General features: G+C 48.4%; 2 protein-coding genes across 7 annotated transcripts in view; one reads left to right on the forward strand and one right to left on the reverse strand.

Moving 5' to 3' along the window:
• SLC5A11 (solute carrier family 5 member 11) overlaps nt 1-15,903 on the forward strand; it is a 45,731-nt gene extending 29,828 nt beyond the window's left edge. For all 6 annotated transcript variants that reach the window (XM_049789116.1, XM_049789117.1, XM_049789118.1 and 3 more), the window contains 8 exons: nt 1,281-1,486; nt 4,859-4,994; nt 8,187-8,294; nt 8,583-8,733; nt 11,779-11,947; nt 13,011-13,223; nt 13,965-14,118; nt 15,692-15,903. In XM_049789116.1, coding sequence (XP_049645073.1) covers nt 1,281-1,486; nt 4,859-4,994; nt 8,187-8,294; nt 8,583-8,733; nt 11,779-11,947; nt 13,011-13,223; nt 13,965-14,118; nt 15,692-15,903 — 1,349 coding nt within the window. The remainder of the gene's footprint in view (nt 1-1,280; nt 1,487-4,858; nt 4,995-8,186; nt 8,295-8,582; nt 8,734-11,778; nt 11,948-13,010; nt 13,224-13,964; nt 14,119-15,691) is intronic.
• Nucleotides 15,904-18,415: 2,512 nt separating this feature from the next.
• The window catches only part of ARHGAP17 (Rho GTPase activating protein 17), a 41,004-nt gene continuing 35,256 nt past the window's right edge, over nt 18,416-24,163 (reverse strand). The window contains 1 exon segment of the mRNA XM_049789262.1: nt 18,416-19,398. Within this exon segment, the coding sequence (XP_049645219.1) occupies nt 19,283-19,398 (116 nt within the window). The 3' untranslated portion in view covers nt 18,416-19,282.

A 24,163-nucleotide genomic window follows, 5' to 3' on the forward strand; every position in this document is an offset into this window, starting at 1 on the left:
ACACCGCTGTGCTATCTCTCCGGGCCCCATAAGTGTACCAATTTTATCATTAAGCTAATGGCTTTAACTTTCTTCTCCCTGTAACCATTGCTTAGCACAATCTTCAACAGATAAACCAGACTGAGTGGATTTTGTTACCTAAAGGTGTTGTATTATCTAAGGACAGGGCCTCATACATTTGAGGCAGGTCCTCTATCACTGAGCCATAGCCCTGGCCCGTATCTCATGGTTTGTTTTATTTTAGTAGTCAGGGCTTATTCCTGGCTCTGCATGCACTCCTGGATCACTCCTGATGAACTTCGAGAACCATTATTGGGTGCCTGGATAGTGCCCAACCCACTGTACTCTTGCTCTGACCAATACCACATATTTTTTTTTTTTTTTTTGGTTTTTGGGCCACACCCTGTGATGCTCAGGGGTTACTCCTGGCTATGCGCTCAGAAGTTGCTCCTGGCTTCTTGGGGGACCATATGGGACGCCGGGGGATTGAACCGTGATCCGTCCTAGGCTAGCGCAGGCACCTTACCTCCAGCGCCACCGCCCGGCCCCAACCACATATTTTTAACCAGAAGATGTTTTGTTTGTTTGTTTGTTTTTGGGCCACACCCGGCGGTGCTCAGGGGTTACTCCTGGCTGTCTGCTCAGAAATAGCTCCTGGCAGGCACGGGGGACCATATGGGACACTGGGATTCGAACCAACCACCTTTAGTCCTGGATCGGCTGCTTACAAGGCAAACACCGCTGTGCTATCTCTCCGGGCCCCAGGTCTGATTATTTAAAACAATAAAAAATGTACTATACCATAGTTTTTACTTTTTGATGATACTTTATACATAGACATATTTGAACAATACTATTTATTTGTCATTTATGTATGGAGAAATGATCTATCAGGAAAGCAGTAGCAGCTCAGCGACTTGTTCTTTGTAACTGCCAAAACCAAACGATGGGGAGATTAAGAATTTCTAAGGTGGGGCCAGATAGCACAGTGGCCTTGCATGTGTCCGACCTGAGTTTGATCTGACCCAGGTTCGATTCCCAGCATTCCATATGGTCCTCTGAGCCTGCCAGGAGTAACCCCTGACCACCCCTAGGTGTGGCCTTAAAAAATAAAAATAAAAACACAACCAAAACTTAAAAAAAGAACCTCTAAAAGGCAACTACTTTTGCTGAGGAGGGCAGCACTGAGAGAGGTGATGCCCATCTCCGACCCTGTATCATTCTGTTTAGCTATGGAACTTCTCAGCTTCTAGAAAATGGGACTTTGTTCTGTTTACCAGGCTTTGCTGAGGTGGGTGGCCTGCAGGGCCTGCAGGAGAAATACTTCTCAGCCGTGGCCAGCAACCGAAGTGAGAACAGCAGCTGTGGGTTGCCCCGTGAAGACGCCTTCCACATGTTCCGGGACCCGCTGACATCTGACCTTCCATGGCCTGGGATCCTGTTCGGGATGTCCATCCCTTCCCTCTGGTACTGGTGCACGGATCAGGTAGGGCCAGTGGCTGGGCCAGTGACCTGGCCAATGTTCCCAGCATGGCTGAGATTGGTTGTTTGCTTTTCTCTTTCCTCCATCTCTTCTCTCAATGCTGTTTCTCTTCCACCACCCCTGACTATCCTTCTTCCCTCCTGCTTTGTCTATTAGCTTACTTTACTCTTGAGTATGAATCTTTAAGTATTTAATGTCATAAGATGTCAAGTGCTATTTCTTTGTCTTTAGTTAATAATTTAAAAAATGGAATCACTGTGAGATAACAGTTACAAAGTTATTCATGATTAAGTTTCAGTTATACAATGTTCCAATGCCCCTTCACTAGTGCCTATTTCCTGCTACCAATGTCCACCCACCTTTATGATAGATATCTCTCTCTCTCTCTCTCTCTCTCTCTCTCTCTCTCTCTCTCTCTCTCTTTCTTTCTCTCTTCCTTTTTCTTGTTTTAAACTCTGTGGTTTGAAATATTGTATTGAAGGAGTACCAGGAACATCACTTTATCTCCTTTCAGCATCTAGTTCTTGTCTGGAATAATAATTCCATTTTTTTTTTTTTTTGGTTTTTGGGTCACACCCAGCATTGCTCAGGGGTTACTCCTGGCTGTCTGCTCAGAAATAGCTCCTGGCAGGCACGGGGGACCATATGGGACACCGGGATTCGAACCAACCACCTTTGGTCCTGGATCGGCTGCTTGCAAGGCAAACGCCGCTGTGCTATTTCTCCGGGCCCGAATAATAATTTCTTATTATTGTCATAGTGGCGCCTTCTCTGCTCTAACTGCACTTCCCCACTATTTGTGGCAAGCTTCCTACCATGGACTGGTACTCTTGGCCCTTGTCTCTAGTCTTTGGGTATTATTACCATGCTATCTTTTAAAAAAATATATCCTGAGGCCAGTGCGTTGGCGCTAGAGGTAAGGTGCCTGCCTTGCCTGCGCTAGCCTGGGATGAACCACGGTTCGATCCCCCGGCATCCCATATGGTCCCCCAAGCCAGGAGCGATTTCTGAGCGCATAGCCAGGAGTAACCCCTGAGCGTCACTGGGTGTGGCCCAAAAACCAAAAAAAAAAAAAAAATCCTACAAATGAATACATCATTCTCTGTCTGTCCCTCTCCCTTTAATTTCACTCAGTATAACACTCTCCATACCCATCCATGTGTAAGTAGATTTCATGACTCATTTTTCCTAACAGCTGCATCCTCCTGATTGCCTGAAAGGCCCCTGCAAGTGAGAGATACAACTCTAAAATTTTTGGTTTTCATTTTTATTTATTGAGTCATACATAATGTGGTACTTAAGGGTGCTCCAGTACAGTGCTCAAAGGTTACTCCCTAGGGGCATGGGGGACTAGGGATTGAACCCAGGGTTTCTGCATGTAAAGCAGGTGCTATAGTTCTGGTTCATCCCTCTGCATGGATTTATTTTAAGTATTTTTATTTGTGGACCACATTCAGCTGTGCTCAGGAATTATTCCTGAAGGGGCTCAAGGTGCCGGGATATGGGATACCAGGGATGGAACCAGGGTTGGCCACATGCAAGGCCAATCTTACCTGCTATACTATCACTCCAGCCCTGAGCAGCTATATTTCTTCCTTCTCTCTTTGCTTCCTTCTTTCCCTCCTCCCTCCTTTCTTTTTTTTTTCTTTTTTCTTTCTTTCTTTCTTTTTTTTTTTTTTTTTTTTTTTTTTGGTTTTTGGGCCACACCCAGTGGTGCTCAGTGGTTACTCCTGGCTGTCTGCTCAGAAATAGCTCCTGGCAGGCACGGGGGACCATATGGGTCACCGGGATTCGAACCAACCACCTTTGGTCCTGGATCGGCTGCTTGCAAGGCAAACGCCGCTGTGCTATCTCTCCGGGCCCGGGATGCTGGGATTTGAACCAACCACCTTTGGTCCTGAGATGGCTGCTTGCAAGGCAAACGCCACTGTGCTCTCTGGCCCCCTCCCTCCTTTCTTATCTCCTTCCTTCCTCTCTCCTTTCTTTCCTTTCCTTCCCTCCCTGTTTCTCATGCTTTTCCTCCCTCCCTCCCTCCCTCCCTCCCTCCTTCTCTTCCCTCCCTCCCTCCCTCCTTCCCTTTCCTCCCTTCCTCCCTTCCCTCCCTCCCTCCCTCCTTCCCTTCCCTCCCTCCCTCTCTCCCTCCTTCCCTTTCCTCCCTTCCTCCCTTCCTTCCCTCCCTCCCTTCCCTCCCTCCCTCCCTCCCTCCCTCCCTCCCTCCCTCCCTTCCTTCCTTCCTTCCTTCCTTCCTTCCTTCCTTCCTTCCTTCCTTCCTTCCCATATCTAGGTGTGTTCAAGGCTTACTCCTAGCTCTGCACTCAGGAATCACTCTTTTTTTTTTTTTGTTTTGTTTTTTTTTGTTTTTGGGCCACACCCTGTGACGCTCAGGGGTTACTCCTGGCTATGCGCTCAGAAGTTGCTCCTGGCTTCTTGGGGGACCATATGGGGCGCCGGGGGATCGAACCGCGGTCCGTCCTAGGCTAGCGCAGGCAAGGCAGGCACCTTACCTCCAGCGCCACCGCCCGGCCCCAGGAATCACTCTTGATGGAAGGAAACTGGGTCAGCTGCATGCAAAACAAATGCCCTCTCTGTTGTACTTTTATCTGTTGTACTTTTATCCCTGATCTTATCCTTTTGTAACAACCATTACAAATTAAAACTGGGGTGTGTGGGGTCAGAGAGGTAGCATGGAGGTAAGGCATTTGCCTTGTATGCAGAAGGACGGTGGTTCAAATTCTGGCATCCCATATGGTCCCCAGAGCCTGCCAGGAGCAATTTCTGAGCGTAGAGCCAAGAGTAACCCCTGAGCGCTGCTGGGTGTGACCCCAAAACCAAAAAACCAAACCAAACTAAACAACAACAACAAAAATATACAAATTAATACTGGGGTCCAGATGGTAGATAGTGAGCCTTGAGTACTGCCCCCAAATACCAACAAGTATAAATTATATCTCTACCTCCTGTTTGTTTTCTTTTTTCCCCTCTGTCATGCTATCTGTGGCCAGCAGAGCAATTAGCAATCCTGGAAGACTATAGATTTGGAAGTTTCTTTGCCTCTTCTGGGAAGAAGTTCTGCCTAGATCTGTGCCGTGTCTGCACAGGTTCTGACTCTTTGAGCATGGAGCATAGTAGCCAGAAATGGGGACTAATTCCCTGAAGAATTCTTCCTGGTCTGGCCCAGCCCCTGGAAAAGATGGAATGGATGAAGGGGTAGTCTTTGCTCCAATGGGCTCCAGTATGGAGCCTAAGAAAGGTTCTTCCTGAAGGGTGGGCCAGCAGGCCAGACCCCTCACCCCTCAGTTCCAGCCTAGACCCACAGCACATGGAGTACATCAGTGGCCCTGGGTCTCTTAGCTCCTGTCCATGCCCTGCCCACAGGTGATCGTGCAGCGGACATTGGCTGCCAAGAACCTGTCTCACGCCAAGGGAGGATCGATCATGGCCGCCTACCTGAAAGTACTTCCGCTGTTTGTCATGGTCTTCCCTGGCATGGTCAGCCGCATTCTCTTCCCAGGTAAGAGGGGCATTGAGCTGGATGGGTGGAGGACCCAGGCAAGTCCCATTTATTTTTGTTCCCACTTGCTTGGTCAGTGGTATTTCATCCTTGAGATGCCTTTAGCTTAATGCCATGAGAGTTTGAAAATGGGCTAAAATATTTTAAGGGGGAGAGATTTGAGGTCATATTTCAGGGATGCTCACTCTTGGTTCTGTTCCCAAGGGTCACTCCTGTCAGGTTCAGGGGATCATTTTGGTGCTGTGGATTCAACCATAGAAGACCTTATGCAAAACAAGTTTTTTGTTTGTTTGTTTTGTTTTTGGACCATACCTGGTGCTCAGGAATCCCTTCTAGAGGGTTCGGGAGACCCTATGGGATGCTGGGGATTGAACCTAGACTGTCTCTCTAGCCCTAGACTCAAATCTTGTGGCTCAGACATCAGTGATCTGAAGTCCCTTGAGTGAGCTCCTGCTCCACTGAGGCAGCTACTAATTCAGAAGGGAGTTAATGCTTTTTTTCTAGGATGTACAGCAGTGAAGACAGGCTGGAATGACAAGGTTAGCCAGCTGGCCTAGAAACATCAAAATAACAGAGGACAATTAAGTCCTGGGTATCATAAGATATGGCCCCCAAACAAAACAAAACAAACAAAACAAGAAGGAAAGGGTTAGGAAGGACATCGTAGGAGCTATCCCTGGTACTATACTGGTCTCTTGCTCCTTGAGATTGGTTCAACTGACTTCCAAGAGACTGGATCAGTCTCTTGGTAAAGCAAGGACTTCTGGGGTTTGTGATGACCTGCTGGAAAGTACAAAGTTTCTAAGGAAAGGGTGGTGAATGAACGAAGAATTCATTCAAGACTTCAAACCACCGGTATCCCTTGTGCCAGTGCTGGTTCTGGTGAAAAACTTCAGTGCAGTTTTCATGACTATAGACTCTGGTCATAATACTGTTGACTTCATGTGTAACTTTGCTGGACCAATAGGACTGGAGAGATAGGACAATGGGTAGACACTTACTGCTTTGCACGCAGCTTACCTGGGTTTGATCCTTGAGCAGCACAAACAGCCCTGTTGGCTGAGAATCAGCAATGGGGGATCCAGGCTCCTGAGCATTCTTTACAGGCTCTTCATATAAAAACACACCAGAAGAGAATATGGGGATATTATTTGGAGGGAGGCATGGATATAGAACAGCAGAGATAGGCACAGAGAGAAATTCAGTGCTTGCAAGGCTTAGGACTTAGGAGTCTACTATGAGTTTCATTGTACTGTGCGGGCTCTGAGAAGGCTCAGGGGATAAAAACAAACATAGGTCCCATAGGTTCTGGCATCTCTGGGAAAGGCGGTAGTTACATGGCTTGTGTCTTCTGGTCCAGAGACTGGGGGGAGGAGGTACAGTCAAAAACAGAGTCAAATGGGTGATGCTGGTGGAGAGGTAAGTTATTTTCATTATCTTCAGGGAAACGATAACCTCATGGGAACACATTCTCCAAGTCTTCCCAGACAACCCAACGGTACATGCCATCTCTATCTAGGGTATCTATATTCACCTTGTCTAGAATCTCAGGGAGCAAAGTTGCCTTATTACTTTTATTTTATGACTCAAGTTCAGAGAGCAGAGGAAGAAGGGCCTAGAGTATGAACTGGGTTCCTTTGAGTCTGGTGGTGCCACGCCCCAGGGACCAGGGTCATGGTCGGTGTCTTGGTGCTGGCCTGGGTCCCACCAGACTTCTGGCTCAGAGCTGGGTCCTTTTTTACATTGAAATTTTATTTTAGGGGCCGGGCGGTGGCGCTGGAGGTAAGGTGCCTGCCTTGCCTGCGCTAGCCTAGGACGGACATCGGTTCGATCCCCCGGCGTTCCATATGGTCCCCCAAGCCAGGAGCGACTTCTGAGCGCATAGCCAGGAGTAACCCCTGAGCGTCACAGGGTGTGGCCCAAAAAAACCAAAAAAAAAAAAAAAAAGAAAAAGAAATTTTATTTTAGGCCCTGTGATTTATAGAATTGAGAATGGAAGGTTTTCTTTCATTTTAAAATACATTTTTAGGGGCCAGAGAGATAGCACAGCAGTAGAGCATTTGCCTTGCATACGGCTGACCTGGGACAGACCCGAGTTTGATTCCCAGCGTCCCATATGGTCTCCCAAGTCAGGAGCGATTTCTGAGCACAAAGCCAGGAGTAATCCCTGAGCATCACGGGGTGTGGCCCTGCCCCCCCCCCCAAAAGTTCTCGGGAGCCTGAGAGATAGTATAGTGGTAGGACATTTGCCTTGCAAGTGGCCAAACCCAGGACAAACCCAGGTTCTATTCCCGGCATCCCATATAGTCCCCAAAGCCTGCCAGGAGTGATTTCTGAGCACAGAGCCAGGAGTAACACCTGAGCACTGCTGAGTGTGTTCCCAAAACAAAAACTCTTTTTTTTTTTGGTTTTTGGTCACACCTGGCAGCACTCAGGGGTTACTTCTGGCTCTATGCTCAGAAATCAATTTTTCCTGGCAGGCTCAGGGGACCATATGGGATACTGGGATTTGAACCACTGACCTGAATGCAAGGCAAATGCCCTATCTCCATGCTATCTCTCCGGTCCCAAAACAAAACTTTTTTTTTTTGTTTTTTTTTTGGGCCACACCCGGTGACGCTCAGGGGTTACTCCTGACTATGTGCTCAGAAATCATTCCTGGCAGGCATGGGGGACCATATGAGATGCTGGGATTTGAACCACCATCTGTCCTGGATCGGCTGCATGATAGGCAAACGCACTACTGCTGTGCTATCTCTCCTGCCCCATCCTTTTTTTCCTTTTAGACACTGTGGTTTGCAATATTGTTACTGAAGGGGGATCATGCTTATCACTTTCCCCCCTTTTGGTACCCAGTTCTTGTCCAAAGTGATCATTTTCAACTCTCATTGTCACAGTAGTCCCTTCTCTGCCCTAACTGCACTTCCCTGCAAACTTCCTACCATGGACCAATCTTCCAATGGCAGATTTTTAAGCAAAAATTCATTCTGACAACATACCTTGCACCACCTTCCTTCCACCATGCCTGTGTCCCCCACCCCTCTGTACTATGATCTAGAGGCATCTTTGATGATTCCATACCATTGGCCAAGCATATGGAAGCAGAGATAAATGGGACTGCATCAAACTGAGAAGCTTCTGAGCTTGAAGCTGAGTATTGCAGGCTCAGCTCTGGGCTCTGTCTCTCTGCAGACCAAGTGGCATGTGCCATCCCAGATATCTGCAAGAAGGTGTGTGGCAACCCCTCTGGCTGCTCTGACATCGCGTACCCCAAGCTTGTGCTGGAACTCCTGCCCACAGGTAAGGTTCCCTCAACCCTAGAGCTCTGTTCCCAGGGAGAGACAAGGCATGGGCATGACTGGGAGGGGACAGAACTCAGGGGTTAAATGGTGTGCTTCATGAAATGACACTAGAGTTCTGGGATTTGGAGACCGTCTCTATCTAGATTCTCTAGATTCTAGATTCTCTACCTAGGTTTTTAGAGGTGAACCCAAACAATTAGCAAGCTCTGGGGCCACAGGGTCCTGCATGGGGGCAGCAATTATTGGTGGGGACAGATTGAGGCCACCGACACTCCTCTGCCTCCAGGACTACGCGGGCTCATGATGGCCGTGATGGTGGCGGCGCTCATGTCCTCACTCACCTCCATCTTTAACAGTGCCAGCACCATCTTCACCATGGACCTCTGGACTCACTTCCGGCCTCAGGCCACAGAGAAGGAGCTACTGATTGTGGGCAGGTGAGGGTGTGCTGGGCGCGGCTGGGCAGGGTGTCCAAAAGTCCGGTTTCTAGGTGAAGAAGCAGAGTATGGCCAGTGCGCCCTCCAGGCTGAGTATGATGAGGTGCTGAGGGTTCCATGCAGGAGTCAGATATTCATTCATTCAATCATTCATTCAGGAGAGGCTCATGCCTGGGACTGGGACAGATACCAGCCCTGGGAGAAGACTGTTTAGGCCTTTCTGGAGCCAGTAGGTGGAAAGGATCAGTAAACAGTGACGTTAGAAGTCCAACAAGTACTAGGGCTGGAGAGCCAAGAGGCCTTGGGATTCAGACAAGGGGTGCCTAGCCTGGATTGGGAGCTAAGAAATGGAGAGGAACTAGTTGGGTAAAGGGGAATACAGAGATTGTCTCCCTATCATGGCATCTGCAAAAATCCTCATATATGTTGATAAACATGTTGGGACTTTGCCCCTTAAGGAATCGTACCCTAAAAAAAAAAAAAAAAAAAGAAAAAAAAAGAAAAAAAGAAAGAAATCGTACCGTAAGGTCAGATAGTACAGGTTTAGACTACATGCCAGTGATCCAGATTTAATCCTTGGCACTGCACAATATCTTTTAAATCTTCAGTGGCTTTGGGGATCATCTGAATCATATGAATCATATGATCCCTGAGCACTGCTGGGTGTGGTCTCAAAACCAAAAAGAAAAGTTTGGCCCCTGCGAGTTGTGTCAGCCTTAGAAACAGGTTCTTAAATGTGGCAGAAAATTAAAATGCATACAATTTAAACAAGAGAAATATCATCCACATATACGACTCTCTTTTTTTTGGTGTGTGGGGCATCTGGCAGTGCTCAGGAGTTACTCCTGGAGGACTGGGGGGAACCATTTGGGATACTGAGGATTGAACCTGGGTCAGCCATATGCAATGCAAACATCCTACCTGCTGTTCTATTGTTCTGGCCCAGATCTGAATCTCCCGGGTTTTTTTTTGTTTGTTTGTTTTTGGGCCACACCAGTGACTTCTGGCTATGTACTCAGAAATTGCTCCTGGCTTGGGGGATCATATTCACATATGCCTGGGATTGAACCCAGGTCAGTCCTGGGTCAGCTGCATGCAAGACAAATGCCCTACCGCTGTGCTATCACTCTGGCCCTAGATCTGAATCTCTTGACTTCAAAAGATGCAAAACAAAACAAAACAATAACAACAACAACAACAACAACAACAACAAGATGGGGTATGGCTCCAGTGCAGGCACAGGCCAATTTCCTTCACCATTTGAGAGTAGTTCTCCTTATGGGGAGAAAACAGATGCCAAGAAGAAAAATAAGAAGTGAGTTGCTATGAGGAAAAGGCAAGTGTCATCCCTGATCAAGGATCTGGGATCAAGTGTGTGAGACTGTTATGCTGTAATAAGAACCAGCAAACTAGTGAGTGCCCAACACCCATGGACACCCACAAGAGCATCTGTAATCAAAGAGATGGACAGAGAGGGGAAGAAACTAGAACTCAGACACAGAAGTAGAAAATGGTTCAGCAGATCCAAACAGTTTCATAGTTTCTTCAAAAGACATTTCATCCCAGGACTGGGGAGACAGCACAGGGGGTCAGGGGCTTGCCTTGCATGTGGCCCGCCTGGGTTAAATCCATATCACCTTTGTTGGTCCCCTGAGCCTCACCAGGAGTGATTCCTAGGTATAGAGTCCGGAATAAGTCCTGAGCGCAGCCCTGTGTGGTTCCCAAATAAAATAAAACAAAAAAGACATTGCATTATAGTTCTTTTTTTTTAAACTTTATTGATTGATTGGTTTTTGGGCCACACCCAGTGGCACTCAGGGGTTACTCCTGGCTCTGTGCTCAGAAATCACTTCTGGCAGGCTCGGGGGGACCATATGAGATGCTGGGAATCGAACTGGGTCCCTCCAGGGTCGGCCGCATGCAAGACACATGCCCTACCGCTGTGCTATCTCTCTGGCCCCTGCATTATAGTTTAAGAACTATTTAAATAATTAAATTTAAATATTAAACATTTAAAATATTTAAAAATATTTTGGAAGACAGTGTATTTCTAGAAGTGAACAAACCAGGGTTGTTTATACTCCATGTTCATAGTAGCCTCTAAAGGGAAACAGCCCACTCACCCACTAATGGACATTGGCCTATATAACCAATGGTGTAAATAAATTCTTTCACAGAACTCATGGATAAACCTCTGATCTGAGTTCATCACTCCAGACTATCTCGAAAGCCACAGACAGAAGCAGAGATGCCAATAGACTTTCAGGAGACCTAAGGGATGTGTGGGGAAGGAAGAATTTTCTAGAATTTGAAAGTGGTGATGGTGTGAAGGTGATACTGCCCCACCCAGGGGAGCTGTAACACTCAATGTGGTTTGTGGGTGGGGGTGGGTCGGGGGGTGAGCAAGAGACAGTGCAGATTGGGGTAAAATTGGGTTGCTTTCTATTTGTTACTCTGAAAAGGTAGATTCCCAGAAGGGTGCTGAGCAAAGTATTTCAGAGAAAGGGTCAGGAGGCCAAGGAAGTTTGAAGACTTCTGGTTGCACAACTGTATATGTACCAAGAGTCACTGGAGCATCCATTTACAAGGAGTGAACCTATGCTATGAATGTCTACGTGGGGCCAGAGAGATGATAGTGCAGTAGTGGAAGATGGTACTTGCCTTGCAGACAGCCAACCGAAATTGGATCTTCAGCACCTCATAGGGTCTCCTAAACATCACCTGAGTGCAGAGTCAGTAGTAACCCCTGAACACCACTGGGTATGACCTAGAAAAAAAAACAAAGAATAAAAGAGACACTTTCAGGGGTTGGAGAGATAGCACAGCGGTAAGGCATGTGCCTTGCAAGCAGCAGATCTAGGACAGATGGTGGTTCAAATCCCAGCATTCCATTAGTCCCCTGTTCCTGCCAGGAACAATTTCTGAGCACTGAGCCAGGAGTAACCCCTGAGCGTGGCCATGTGTGGCCCAAAAAAACAAAATAAAACAAAACAAATGAAAAAGACACTTTCATGGAATGGACCACTAATGGGGACCTCTCTGCAGGGTGTTTGTGCTGATCCTGGTTTTGGTCTCCATTTTCTGGATCCCTGTGGTTCAGGCCAGCCAAGGGGGCCAACTCTTTATTTACATACAGTCCATCAGCTCCTACCTGCAGCCTTCTGTGGCCATCGTCTTCATCATGGGCTGTTTCTGGAAGCGGACGAATGAAAAGGTAGCTCTGACCTCCCCCTCCACCATACAAAAGCCAAGTGTTGTTTATAGGGAGAGGGGCAGAGGCGGGCAGAGAGAGAGAGGGCCTGTGGGCTCACAAAATGTCCAGACTTGGACGTCATTATTTTGTCTTTACACTGAGAGGCTATATTCATGGCGACCGATTAAGGCACATGAAAGTGACTCATCTTTCACATATGAAAGAGAAACAGGTAAATCCAGCCATTTCCGGCTCACTGACCTCTCTGCTGACTATTGCAAGAAAGGTCTGGAGCCAATCTGATGGTGGCCCTAGTGAACAGGATTGATCCAGGCCTTCTGAGCTCTCTCCCTATCTAAAATACCTGGCATTTTAAAGGTTAATTGGGGGCCAGAGAGATAGTATAGTGCACGGGACACTGAACTTGCAGGCAGCCCACCTGGGTTCAATCCCCAGCACACCATATGGTCCCTCAACTCTGCCAGGCGTGATCCCTGAGTGCAGAATCAGGAGTAAGCGCTGATTGCAGCGGGAGAAATAAAAAAGGTGAATTTCTGGGCCCGGAGAGATAGCACAGCGGCGTTTGCCTTGCAAGCAGCCGATCCAGGACCAAAAGGTGGTTGGTTCGAATCCCGGTGTCCCATATGGTCCCCCGTGCCTGCCAGGAGCTATTTCTGAGCAGACAGCCAGGAGTAACCCCTGAGCACCGCCGGGTGTGGCCCCAAAAAACAAAAAACAAACAAACAAAAAAAAAAGGTGAATTTCTGTTTAACTAAAACAGAAGAGCCCATGCCTTACATGCATAAGCCCCTGGAGTTTCGCCCCAGCAATACAAAAAATTAAATAAGTTACAGATAGAAAAAAAATATGTATTCACATAGTGGCATACATTGAAACAATTAAGTGGGATGACCCCAAATATGTTCTCTTTCTAGAGTTGGAATCCCATCCTAGAGTCATGACTGAGCGCGCGCGCGCGCACACACACACACACACACACACACACACACACACACACACACACACACACACACACACACACACCTGCTCCAGGTCTCTAAAACAGCCTTGGTCTGATCTGCAGGGTGCTTTTGCGGGGCTGATTTTTGGCCTCCTCCTTGGCTTGATCCGACTGGTTCTGGACTTCATATATGTGCAGCCTCTGTGTGGGGAGCCAGACGAGCGGCCAGAGGTGGTGAAAGTTCACTACCTCTACTTTTCCATGATTCTGTCTATAGTCACGCTACTCACAGTGTTTGCCGTCAGCTGGTTCACGGAGCCACCTTCCAGTGAGATGGTGAGTGGCAGAAAGCAGAGCCTTATTGGCATGGGGGGGCCTGGGGGAGAGTGCAGGGTTAGGGCACATGCTCAGCATTCATCTAACTCGGGTTCCATTCCCAGGCACCCATGGTCCCCTGAGCATCACCAGGGTGGCTCCACAGATCCTGAGCAACACAGAATCCTCAGGGACCTTCCATTGAATTGGCATCCCAGAAAGGGTGAATAACTATATGTGGGAGCACTTCTTGGGGGAGCCCAACTGAAAAAAGAGCTTGCTCTAAATGCAGAACTAGCCCAGATGCATGGTAGACAGTGGGGTTTCAGACCTGGGAAAAGACTCTATTGGTATCTTCTATGTCTATTTTTAGGCCTGGGACTGGGATGGGGTGAGTCAGAGGGTGGAGTGATGCAGCTTCTCCTCTGCCCACAAACCAAAACACCCACACTTTCTTCCCCTGTGGCTGGCCACCTCTAAGATCAGCTCAAGGCACAGACTCTTCTGTTAAGTCACGGCATCCCAATGGCCAGAAATATGCATAAGCTGAGTGGCTGTTGGCCAGGCCCACATTTCCCTAGGCAGAAGCTCTGGGCACTAAAATTAGGAAGTCTCATAGCTCAGCAGGGGAACAAAAAGTGTGGGAGTAAGAAGGGCTGTAAGTCGGGGAGACAGTCACCAATGCTCACAGGCAAGGATAGCATGTTGGGGGCAGGGGTGGAGAGGTGGGGGCTTTCCAAACACGAACCTTGTACATCTCAGGTCAGCCGCCTGACCTGGGCCACACGGCATGACCATGACCCAGTGCTGCCGAAGAATCAGGTGTCGATCACAACCACACCACCTCCTGTGCCTGAAGCTAGTAGTGTCAACTGGCCCAAGAGCCTTCCAGAAAATGCAAGCAAAGCCCATAGTGGTGAGTGGATACTCCCCATTCTCTTCAGTCAGTTTGGTTGGCTCCAATCTCCAGATGTGGGTTGTTCAGTAATTTTGTACAAATCCTGAAGTGGGCAAGAATAGCCAAGGCTTGGGGCCGGAGAGATAGCACAATGGTAAGGCGTTTGCCTGGCATGCAGAAGGGCGGTGGTTCGAATCCCGACATCCCATATGGTCCCCCTAGCCTGACAAGAGTGATTTCTGAGCGTAGAGCCAGGAGTAATCCCTGAGCGCTGCTGGGTTTGACCGATAAAACCAAAAACAATCAAACAAACAAAAATAGCCAAGGCTTGAGGCCAGCACAATAGCACAGCAGGTAAGGCATTTGCCTTGTACACAACTGACCTGGATTCTACCCCAGCATCCTCTAGCCTGCTAGGAATGATTTCTTTTTTTGGTTTTTGGGCCACACCCGGTAACGCTCAGGGGTTACTCCTGGCTATGCGCTCAGAAGTCGCTCCTGGCTTGGGGGACCATATGGGACGCCGGAGGATCGAACCGCGGTCCGTCTCCTAGGCTAGCGCAGATAAGGCAGGCACCTTACCTCCAGCGCCACCGCCCGGCCCCTAGGAATGATTTCTAAGTGCAGAGTCAGGGGTAGCCCCTGAGTGCCACCGGTACCAAAAAAAAAAAAAAAACACCAAAAAACACCCTCCCCCCAAAAGAATAGCCAAGAAATGAAGGCTTATATAACATGGGTGTAGAACCTTCGAGGAGTCCCCCTCTAGGAGTCCAATTAGAGAAACTTGGGGCTAACCCACTTACTCATTTTGATGTCTGCCTATATGTGGATAAATATATTTTTCTATCTATAACTTATTTAATTTTTTGCAGTGCTGGAGCTCAGTCCCAGGGCTTTATGCATGAGCTCTTCTGCTTTAGTCAAATGGAAATTCACCTTTTTTTCCCTTCCAGTTGCTCAGGGCTTACTCCTGACACTGCATTCAGGGATCACTCCTGGTAAGGTTGAGGAACCATATGGGGTGCTGGGAATTGAACCTAGGCGGGATGCTTGCAAGTTCTTTCTGGCCCCCAATTAACCTTTATAAGGAGAGAGCTCAGAAGGTACTAGATTGACCCTGCCAATCCACAGGCACCGCTGGGGGTAGCTTCTATTGAAAAAAAAAAAAAAAAAAAAAGGAGGGTTGGAGCAAAAGCACAGTGGGTAGGGCCTTTGCCTTGCATGCAGCTGGCCCAGGTTTGATCCCTGACATTCCATACGGTCCCATAGCCTGTCAAGTGAGATTTCTGAGCGCAGAGCCAGGGATCCAAAGCGCAAAGGATCCTCACAAAGGATCTTGAGCACTGCTGGGTGTGACCCAAACAAAACAAACCCAAGAGGCAAGTCATTTGCCTGGCATGTGTCGGTGGTGGTCCCCGGTTTGCCAGGTGTGGCCCCTAAACAAAAACCAAATAAGAGTTTTCCAAATCCAGGTGTTCCTTAGTACCTTCCACAAAAGGTGTGTCCAAGTATTTTCCCTTAGCAGGGCACACAGCTAGTGGGTCTCAGTGTCCAGTCCAACCTGTCCTCATTCTCCCGGGCTTCTTTTCAGATGGTGTCAGCCCAAAGCAGTCCAAAGTGCTGCAGACCCTGCTGTGGCTCTGCGGGCTGGAGGGCAAAGGGCAGGCAGAGCCACCACTGCCGAGTGAGGCGGAGCCAGTCAGGATCTCCCTGAAGGAGAAGCCGCTGGTAAAGACCTTTTTGGACATCAATCTCATTATCTGCCTTAGCTGTGCCATCTTCCTCTGGGGCTACTTTGCTTAGTGTGGGGTGCACCCCAGCCTCCAGGCACTAGAGTTGTTTTCAACACCCCATATTTTTTAAGAGAAAAATAATAATAATAATAAAGTTTGTTTACCATGAAGTCTCTGAGTCACTGTTTGTTGGCGGGTCAGGGAGAGGTTCCCAAGACTTGTGGGCCCCACAAGTGATTCTTGGCCAATTAAGGTGGGTGATTCAATTCGTGAGACCCCCTCAATGTTGGAGCTGGGTTACACCAGGCTAGTGCTGGTGCTTTGAGGGCTGCATCCAGCGATACTCAGGGGATCATGTGATGCTGATCAAACTCAGCATGAACCCTAAGTGCTTACCAGCTTAGGGTCACTTTCAAGGGGACACGGAGCGTTCTTCTTCTTTTTAACTTTATTTATTTATTTATTTATTTATTTATTTATTTATTTATTTATTGGTGGCTGGGTCACACCCAGCAGTGCTCAGGGGTTACTCCTCTGGCTTTGCACTCAGAAATTGCCCCTGGCAGGCTAGGGGACTAGAAGCTGCTGATGCAAGCTGGCCTTGGAGGCTGTGCAGGAACAGACCTGAGCACTTAGTTTTAGAACAATTTGTGCTAAGTCATCCTGTAGGGAAAGGGAGAATTAGATAACCAGCAGCAGCGTTCTGCCCAGTTCAGTCAGGTGACCATAAGCATCAATGAAAAACCTCTCTGCTTTTAGTCATCTTCAGAGGAGACACACACACACACACACACACACACACACACACACACACACACACACACACAGAGTTTACTGTCCTTTCCCTTCAAATCAGACACACACACACACACACACACACACACACACACAGAGTTGAACTACTGTCCTTTTCCTTCAAATCAGGGTCTTGGACAGGAGAGCTGAGGGTATCTTCCAATAGTAAATCTGCTGCCAACACATGATATACACAGTGCCCAGTCTCCTTCCTGCATCCTTGCAAGCAGGACCCATGGGGGAGTATCACGGATGGCTTGGGGGCTCTTGGGTCAAGGGATCATAAGTGACCCCACCCAGACCTTTTCATTTGCTTCAGGTCTGTTTAACAGCTAAAGTTGGGAGAGTGAAATCATGCAGGGACAGTATGTGAGGCCAGGAAGAAACAAAGAAAAAAAGCATCAAACAAAGTTGATGCTTATGGTGATGCGTGCGTGCATGTGTGTGTGTGTGTAGAAATAGAAAATTAATTCCTGGGCCAGAATTATATTACTGAGGGCAAGGGATGGACCTGGGTTTGATCCCCGGTACTCCACATGGTCCAGGAATAATTCCTGAGCACAGAGCCAGGACTAACCTCTCAGAATCACCAGGTGTGGTCCCAAAACAACAGTAACAACAACAACAACAACAACAACAAAAAGAACAAAGAAAATGGGGGATGGTGTTGAATGGGGAAGAAACAAGATTCTCCATGTCTGCAGGAGGTCGCAGAGAGCAGAAGCTCGAAGAGATTCTTGCCCCAGAACGTAGGAATTTCATTTATTTCATTGCGGCTTTCCCAGCAAGAACACTCTTCCTGCAGCACATATTTGTTTTTATTTGCTCTGAGTTTTCTGTTGTTATTTTGGGGCCAGAGAAGTGGCTCAATGGTAAAGTACCTGCTTCAGATGCATAAGACCTGGGTTTGAGCCTCACAGCACTGCCAAAACCAACAACAACAACAACAAATGGAAGAAAAGAAAAATGGGTTCTAGCAACCAATTTTCAGCATAATTAGTAAGCAGAGGAAATACTCTGGGGATGTGTGAGTTCAGAGGAAAAAGTGACTGACCTTTTCAGGTGACAGTTGCTGCCTCATTTCTGAGAAGAAAGGTGTCTTTATTTTCATGCAGGGGCAGTCGTTAGGCCACTGACACACCAGCATGGTTCCTGGCAGTAGTGCCTCCCTGTACCCAGCCCTGGCCAGGGCCTGTACAGACCAGCAACCCCAGGGCTCCAACTCCCACCACCCCTGATGAGTGGCTTTGAGTCGTGGGAAGAGAAACTTGGGCAGGAAAGCCAGGCTCTGCCCTTGCTCCAGGCTGAAGGCTTAGGGAGAGCCTGACCAGAACTCACTGAGGGTGGCCAGAGTCCTCCAGTGCACCTGATGTCGTTTCACCCTAGTATTCTTTTTTTTTTTTTTTTTTTTTTTTTTTGGTTTTTGGGCCACACCCTGTGACACTCAGGGGTTACTCCTGGCTATGCGCTCAGAAGTTGCTCCTGGCTTCTTGGGGGACCATATGGGACGCCGGGGGATCGAACCGCGGTCCATCCTAGGCTAGCGCAGGCAAGGCAGGCACCTTACCTCCAGCGCCACCGCCCGGCCCCATACCCTAGTATTCTTATTTTCCCCACTGTACTATCTCTCAGGTTCTTTATTTTTCATCCCCCCCCCCCTTCTATTGTCATCCAAGATCCCCAAAACCCCCTCCACAATTCTATTTTCCCTCTGAGGTCTTTCATTCCATATACACACCCCTCACATGACCTCTCTTTCTCTCTTGGTGACTCCAAGAATCATCAAATTTTTATATAAACCACAGAATATATTTAATTCAATTAAACATGAAACTAGAATAAAGTTCGGTCCATATCAGTGGCAATTACATTGTTGGTATTTTTTTTTTTTAAAGAACAGTCAGACCATTTCAGGGGCTGGAGCGATAGCAGAGTGGGTAGGGCATTTGCCTTGCACATGGTCAACCTGGGTTCGATCCCCAGCATTCCATCGGTCCCCTGAGCCTGCCAGGAGTGATTTCTAAGCGCAGAGCCAGCAGTAACTCCTAAGTGCCACCTGGTGTGGTCCTAAAACAAAGACAAAACCAGAACGGTCCATTTCAGCCTTATAAAGTTTTCTGCCCCATAAGGTTTGCTAGGGTGACGGATCCAGCAGTCACCCCAAAAACCTGGCGGTTGGGGGATGGTGTTGAATGGGGAAGAAACAAGATCCTCCATGTCTGCAGGAGGTCGCAGAGAGCCAGAGGCCCAAGCAGCTTGAAGAGGTTCTTGCCCCAGAACGTAGGAATTTCATTTATTTCATTGTGGCTTTCCCGGCAAGGACGGTCTTCCTGCAGCATGTATTTGTTTTTATTTGCTCTGAGTTTTCTGTTGTTATTTTGGGGCCAAACCCGGCAGTGCTCAGGGACCCTATGGGATGCTGGGGATTGAGCCCCAGATGTCGGTGTGGCAGGCAAGCACCGTCCCTGCTGAACTGGGCCCTGCTTGGTCTTTTGGCAGGACTAGCTTCCTGCAGAAGGCAAGCTGATTCTTCAAGACGCAGGTCATATGGCTTGGAGTGGTGGCCCTCAAATCCATTCCAAGCTGGTCGCTGCGGGGGTCTGCCCAGAGAAGTGCCTGCAGGTCAGCTTGGCTCAGGGTCGGGTGAGCTGTCCTCACAGGGCGGTGCTTTCTGTGTCATTGTCCATATCTAAAAGGATGCGGCCCGGATGATCTGAAAGCATTTCGGGGAAGATGCTGCGAGGTGGATCTGAAACCACAGAACTGGCGTCTGGACAAAGACAGGAGACACGGTATCAGTGGGTAGCAGTGGTGTTGTAGCTACTGGGGGCACTATGAGGAGAAGGGGGGCTGCTACGGGTCAGGCCATGCACACACCAACCCTTGCTACAGGCCCCACCAGTCCTCAGTGCCGAGACAGAGCTCTTGTGGTCCTGCTGGGGTGCCTCACCTCCTGGCACGAGGGGGCAGTCTCCAGCATGCACCTCAAAGAGTTTACTTGCCCTGGGCTAGGAAAGGTGATCCCAAACCTTTGAGATACTTAGGCTGCTCTGGAGGTAACTGAGGAATAGAAATTAGATGAGTATCCCTGGAAATAGCCTCTCCCCTCAGCTCTGCACAGCCAGTGACTTCCCTCACGCTGTGACCACTCTGCCTTTAACCTAGATCCAGAATTTAGCACAAATTCTCAGGGCCGTGGAGCTACCCTATTCATACAAGGTATTTAGCAGCATCCCTGAAGTTCTCAGACAAATGTCACTGACAAAGTTCTCTCCCCCACTAATGGACAGAGACAGACCAAAAGTTCCATGGAGTTAGAATCGCCCCAGCTTGACAACCACTGAGGTAGGCCAGCAAAACTCCTGCAATCACTTCTTTTAAGCACTTCTATCTCAGATTTTTTTTTCTCCATGTCTTACTATATTGACTGAAAAGTCTTCAGGCCACAGTCCTAGACAATTTCACTGACCAAGATCCACCTTACAGAGACCTTGAGTGTCACCCACTGTGTGCCCTGCCTGTGAGGATACTCTAGTAAACAAGACAGATTACGCCCACCCCCCCCCTTTTTCATGAGGGAGCCTGGTTCTGATCAAGAAAGGAAACAGTCCTCTCGAAAACATGGGTTTGAGACAATGATGAGGGCCTTTTTAAGTCTTAGGGAGGGTGCAGGAGTGGAGAGATTCCAATCTGCAATTCACTTGGCCAGGTGTGAGGTGCGCATGGGACTGCAGAGCGGTGCTCAGTCTGCTGCGCTGGCTGGGAGCTACTCTGGATGTTGCTTCTGTGGCCAGCCAGCTCTCTCATGGACAGAGATGGCAAGTGGAAGGAGGTGCCTTGCCCTAAGTCTCCATTTCCCACCCTCTTCCCCCAGCTGTTCACTTCGGAACTAGAGACAAGTGTTTTCTGGGAAAATCCCTTTTCTTGCAATGCCTCCCAGAGGTTTCCTTGGCACCACAACACAGAAACTAGTAGTGCAGGCCCTGTGGCCACAACCAAATCCAGTGGAGTGACCTGTGTGCACAGGAGGGTGGAGGCAGCAGAGACTAGGGACCAGATCTGTGCAGTTCTCAGCCTCTCCCTAGGGCCCAGGAAAGGTGCTGGTCAATAGCTGACAGTACAGTATATTTTATGACAGCTGGGCCAGAGGGATGGAATGACACATGGATGGATGAAGCCAACCTCCTTAGAGCCTCAGGTGGACAATGAGTGGTCCCTGAAAGGTGACATGGGCTAGAACCACTGCTCAGAGACTAGATCCTTTTCCCGTTTCCTAGTGCGAATGGTCAGATGGTGAAGCCAGCGTCTCTATCGGCTCTCCCTCAGGAGCAAGTGGGCGGTGCATGACATGGTGCAAACAAGCTGGTGACTCACAGGGGAACCAGCCCTGTTCCTCCTCCTTTTCTGAGAACAAACCTTCCTGTGAAAGGAAAACCTTCCTGTGGTAAAAATCACCACATATCACTGAGGCTCAACCTGGCCTTCTGAAAACACAGAGGCTGTTCTGCTGCCCGTTGCCCTGGGAGGCTGGCCTGAGGCTTGCCAGACGACGTCTGATACACCCTCTCCACCAGCATCATACACCCCCTTTATAGCAAGGGAACTCCCTCACTGTTTACATGAAGAGGGAGCTGAGAATCCCTGCTACCACGATGAGCCATTTCCAGATGGTGTCATGTGCAGGGAGGGGGTTAAGTGCTCCACAGGACTCCATAACCCCCCCCCCTGAAGGGCTCCCCAGGAACAAGGTTGTCACCCTGGACACACAGCCAGCACTGGACAGCAAGTTGGGACAGACCTGGGTACTGGGGCGTGCACTTGTGCCGAGCCCAGAACTCTGAAGAAGGGCCTAAGAGAAAAATTGAAGGAGAAACTGAAGGGCATGAATCCCGAAAGATTCAGGCCCCTTTTAGACTTAAGGACAACAGTTCAGGAGATTAATCACTCCTGGTGGTGCTCAGGATGGGATGCTGGGAATTGAACCCGGGTCAGGTGCATTCAAGGTAAAAGCCTTAACCACTATGCTATCTCTCCAGCTCCTCTCTGTATTTTTCTTAATACTCCTCCACCCAAACTTCCTGGTTCCAAAACCAGGCACTTTTCATGTGCTCCAAGGGAAACTGGCTGGTGGGCATCTTACTTGGGGCTACATTCCTATGAGGGATACCTGATATTAAAAAAAGAGAGAGAGACAGAGAGAGAAAGGAAAAGAGATGGGTGGAAGAAGGAGAGGGGTGCCTGGAGGCAGCCCCTGCTTACAGGCACAGGATGAGAAAGTTCAGCTCAGAGTGGGGATCGGGCAGACAGAACCCTCTGGCCAGGCTTCAGTGTCCAGAGCCAGGAAGTGGCCCCAAAGGACAGCTGAATGAGTCAGCTTATTAGTTAGGCCTCTGCTTTCGGCAGCAAATTTAACCTTTAAAAGGCTCCAGGTTGAACACAGCCAAGGCACAATGGCCCCTCCTTGCCCACCACTTTCCCCTCTGGACAGCTTGGGAAAATAAATGACTTTCTCCACAGTAGGGACATGAGATTCACCAGGACCCCAGAGACATGGAGTTCGCTTTGTTTCAGTGGAAGGAGAGTCTCAGGGGCCATGAGTGTGGGTCTTCACATGGCTTGTTTTGTTGATGAAAAAAAGAAAGGGGGGTTGGAGTGATAGCATAGATAGGGCATTTGTCTTGCACTCCACTGACCCAGGTCAGATCTCCAGCATTCCTCAAGTCTGCCAGGAGCGATTTCTGAGAGCAGAGCCAGGAGTAACCCCTGAGCAGCACCAGGTTTGGTTCTCCAAAAAAAAATACATTATAAGTAGAAGCCTCAGCCACATATATGTTTGACTATGAACAACAGCATATCTGCTTTGTGAAATCCTCCCCCCCCCCCCCACCTTGTGTTTTTAGTTACATCTGGCTTACTCTTGGCTCTGTGCTCAGGAGTCACTTCTTGGGGAACATATGGAATACCTGGGATTGAACCTGGGTTGTCTGAGTGCAGGGCAAAGTCCACCCAACGGTACACTACTTTGGCTCCTGCTTTGGGAAATCTTCTAAAATCTTATATAGTCATTAAAATAGATGGTTAGAAAAATGAATGAAAAGAACATATAAAGTCAAAATAAAAAACTGACAAGACCAAATCTCTACTTCATTTTTAGGGGTGGGAATGGGGGATGGTGGTAGTTTTGATCTACACCCAGCTGTGTTCAGGGCTTATTCCTAGCTCCATGCTCAGAGGTCACTCTTGGAAGTGCTGGGGGACCATATATGGAGCTGGGGATGGAATGCAAGTCTGCCAAGTGCAAGGCAAATGCCTTTACTTTAATCTGTACTCTCCCCTTCTGCAAGTTCAAATCTCTCCATGCCAAATTATAACCATGTGCCCCCTTTAACAACAGCAACAACAAACTAGGAGACAACTAGAATCTGAAAGGTAAACATGTTTTTTTTTTGGGGGGGGGGGCACAACCAGCGGTTCTCAGGGTTTATTCCTGACTCTGTACTCAAGTATCATTCCTCGAGATACTCAGGGGACCATATGGGATGCCGGGGATTGAACATGGGTTGGCTGCATGCAAGGAAAACGACGTCCTTGCTGTGCTATTTATTGCTCCAGGCCCTGAAAGATGAACATCTTTAACATAGAAGAAAGGGAGAATTCTTAGTTCTAGTGTCCAGACTTTCTCTACTTCCCTTTTTAAACACACCCCTTTTGTGATGGAAACAATTTATTTTACAGGTAATATTAGGAGACCTAGACAGGTGGTCCTCTGTGCAGGCCACCACAGAGCAGCCTGGCTCTTCCACCACTCCAGACAGAAGGACTGTCTCCGACTGAAAGAATCTCTTCTACATGCAGCCACTGGCATTTATCTCCACCTCCTTTTATTCTTTTATGCCATGCTGAGGCTTGAACTTGAACTCAGGGTCTCACATATGAGATGCCTGTGCTCAACCACTGAGCCACACTACCAGACTACTCTGGCCCACAAAACTACTATGAGTAGCAATCTCAAGTGACACTGTCACATGGAAAATAAGGACAAATGAACGGACAGATGAACACTCTTGGGTCCAGGTTCTAGAAAACCAGGTTAGAGGAGTTTCTAAGGCATGGACTCACAAACCTCATACAGAGCTCTTGATTATATTTCTGGGTCAAAATGAAAAAGCCACCCTATAACATGGACCCATTGCATAACAAGAAAAAGTAAGATGCTATTCTTTATTTTGTTTGTTTTTGTTTTGGGGCTTCGCCCGGCATCGCTCAGGGGTTACTACTGGCAGGCTTGAAGGACCATAGGGGATGTCGGGAATCGAATCTGAGTCAGCTACATTCAAGGCAAACACCCTCCTGCTGTGCTATTGCTCCAGTCCCCAAGATGCTCTTCTTGCTTTAATGTAATTCCATTTATCAAGAATTCTCACACACACACTCCCACTTTACAGACCTCGCCCTGTTTTACGCTAGAGCTAACACTACTGCAGGCTTGTCCGGCTCAGCTCCCACCCTCAAGCCTGCTTGGTAGATAAAAGGAA

This window comes from Suncus etruscus, chromosome 15, assembly GCF_024139225.1.
Source record: "Suncus etruscus isolate mSunEtr1 chromosome 15, mSunEtr1.pri.cur, whole genome shotgun sequence".
Classification (NCBI taxonomy): domain Eukaryota; kingdom Metazoa; phylum Chordata; class Mammalia; order Eulipotyphla; family Soricidae; genus Suncus; species Suncus etruscus.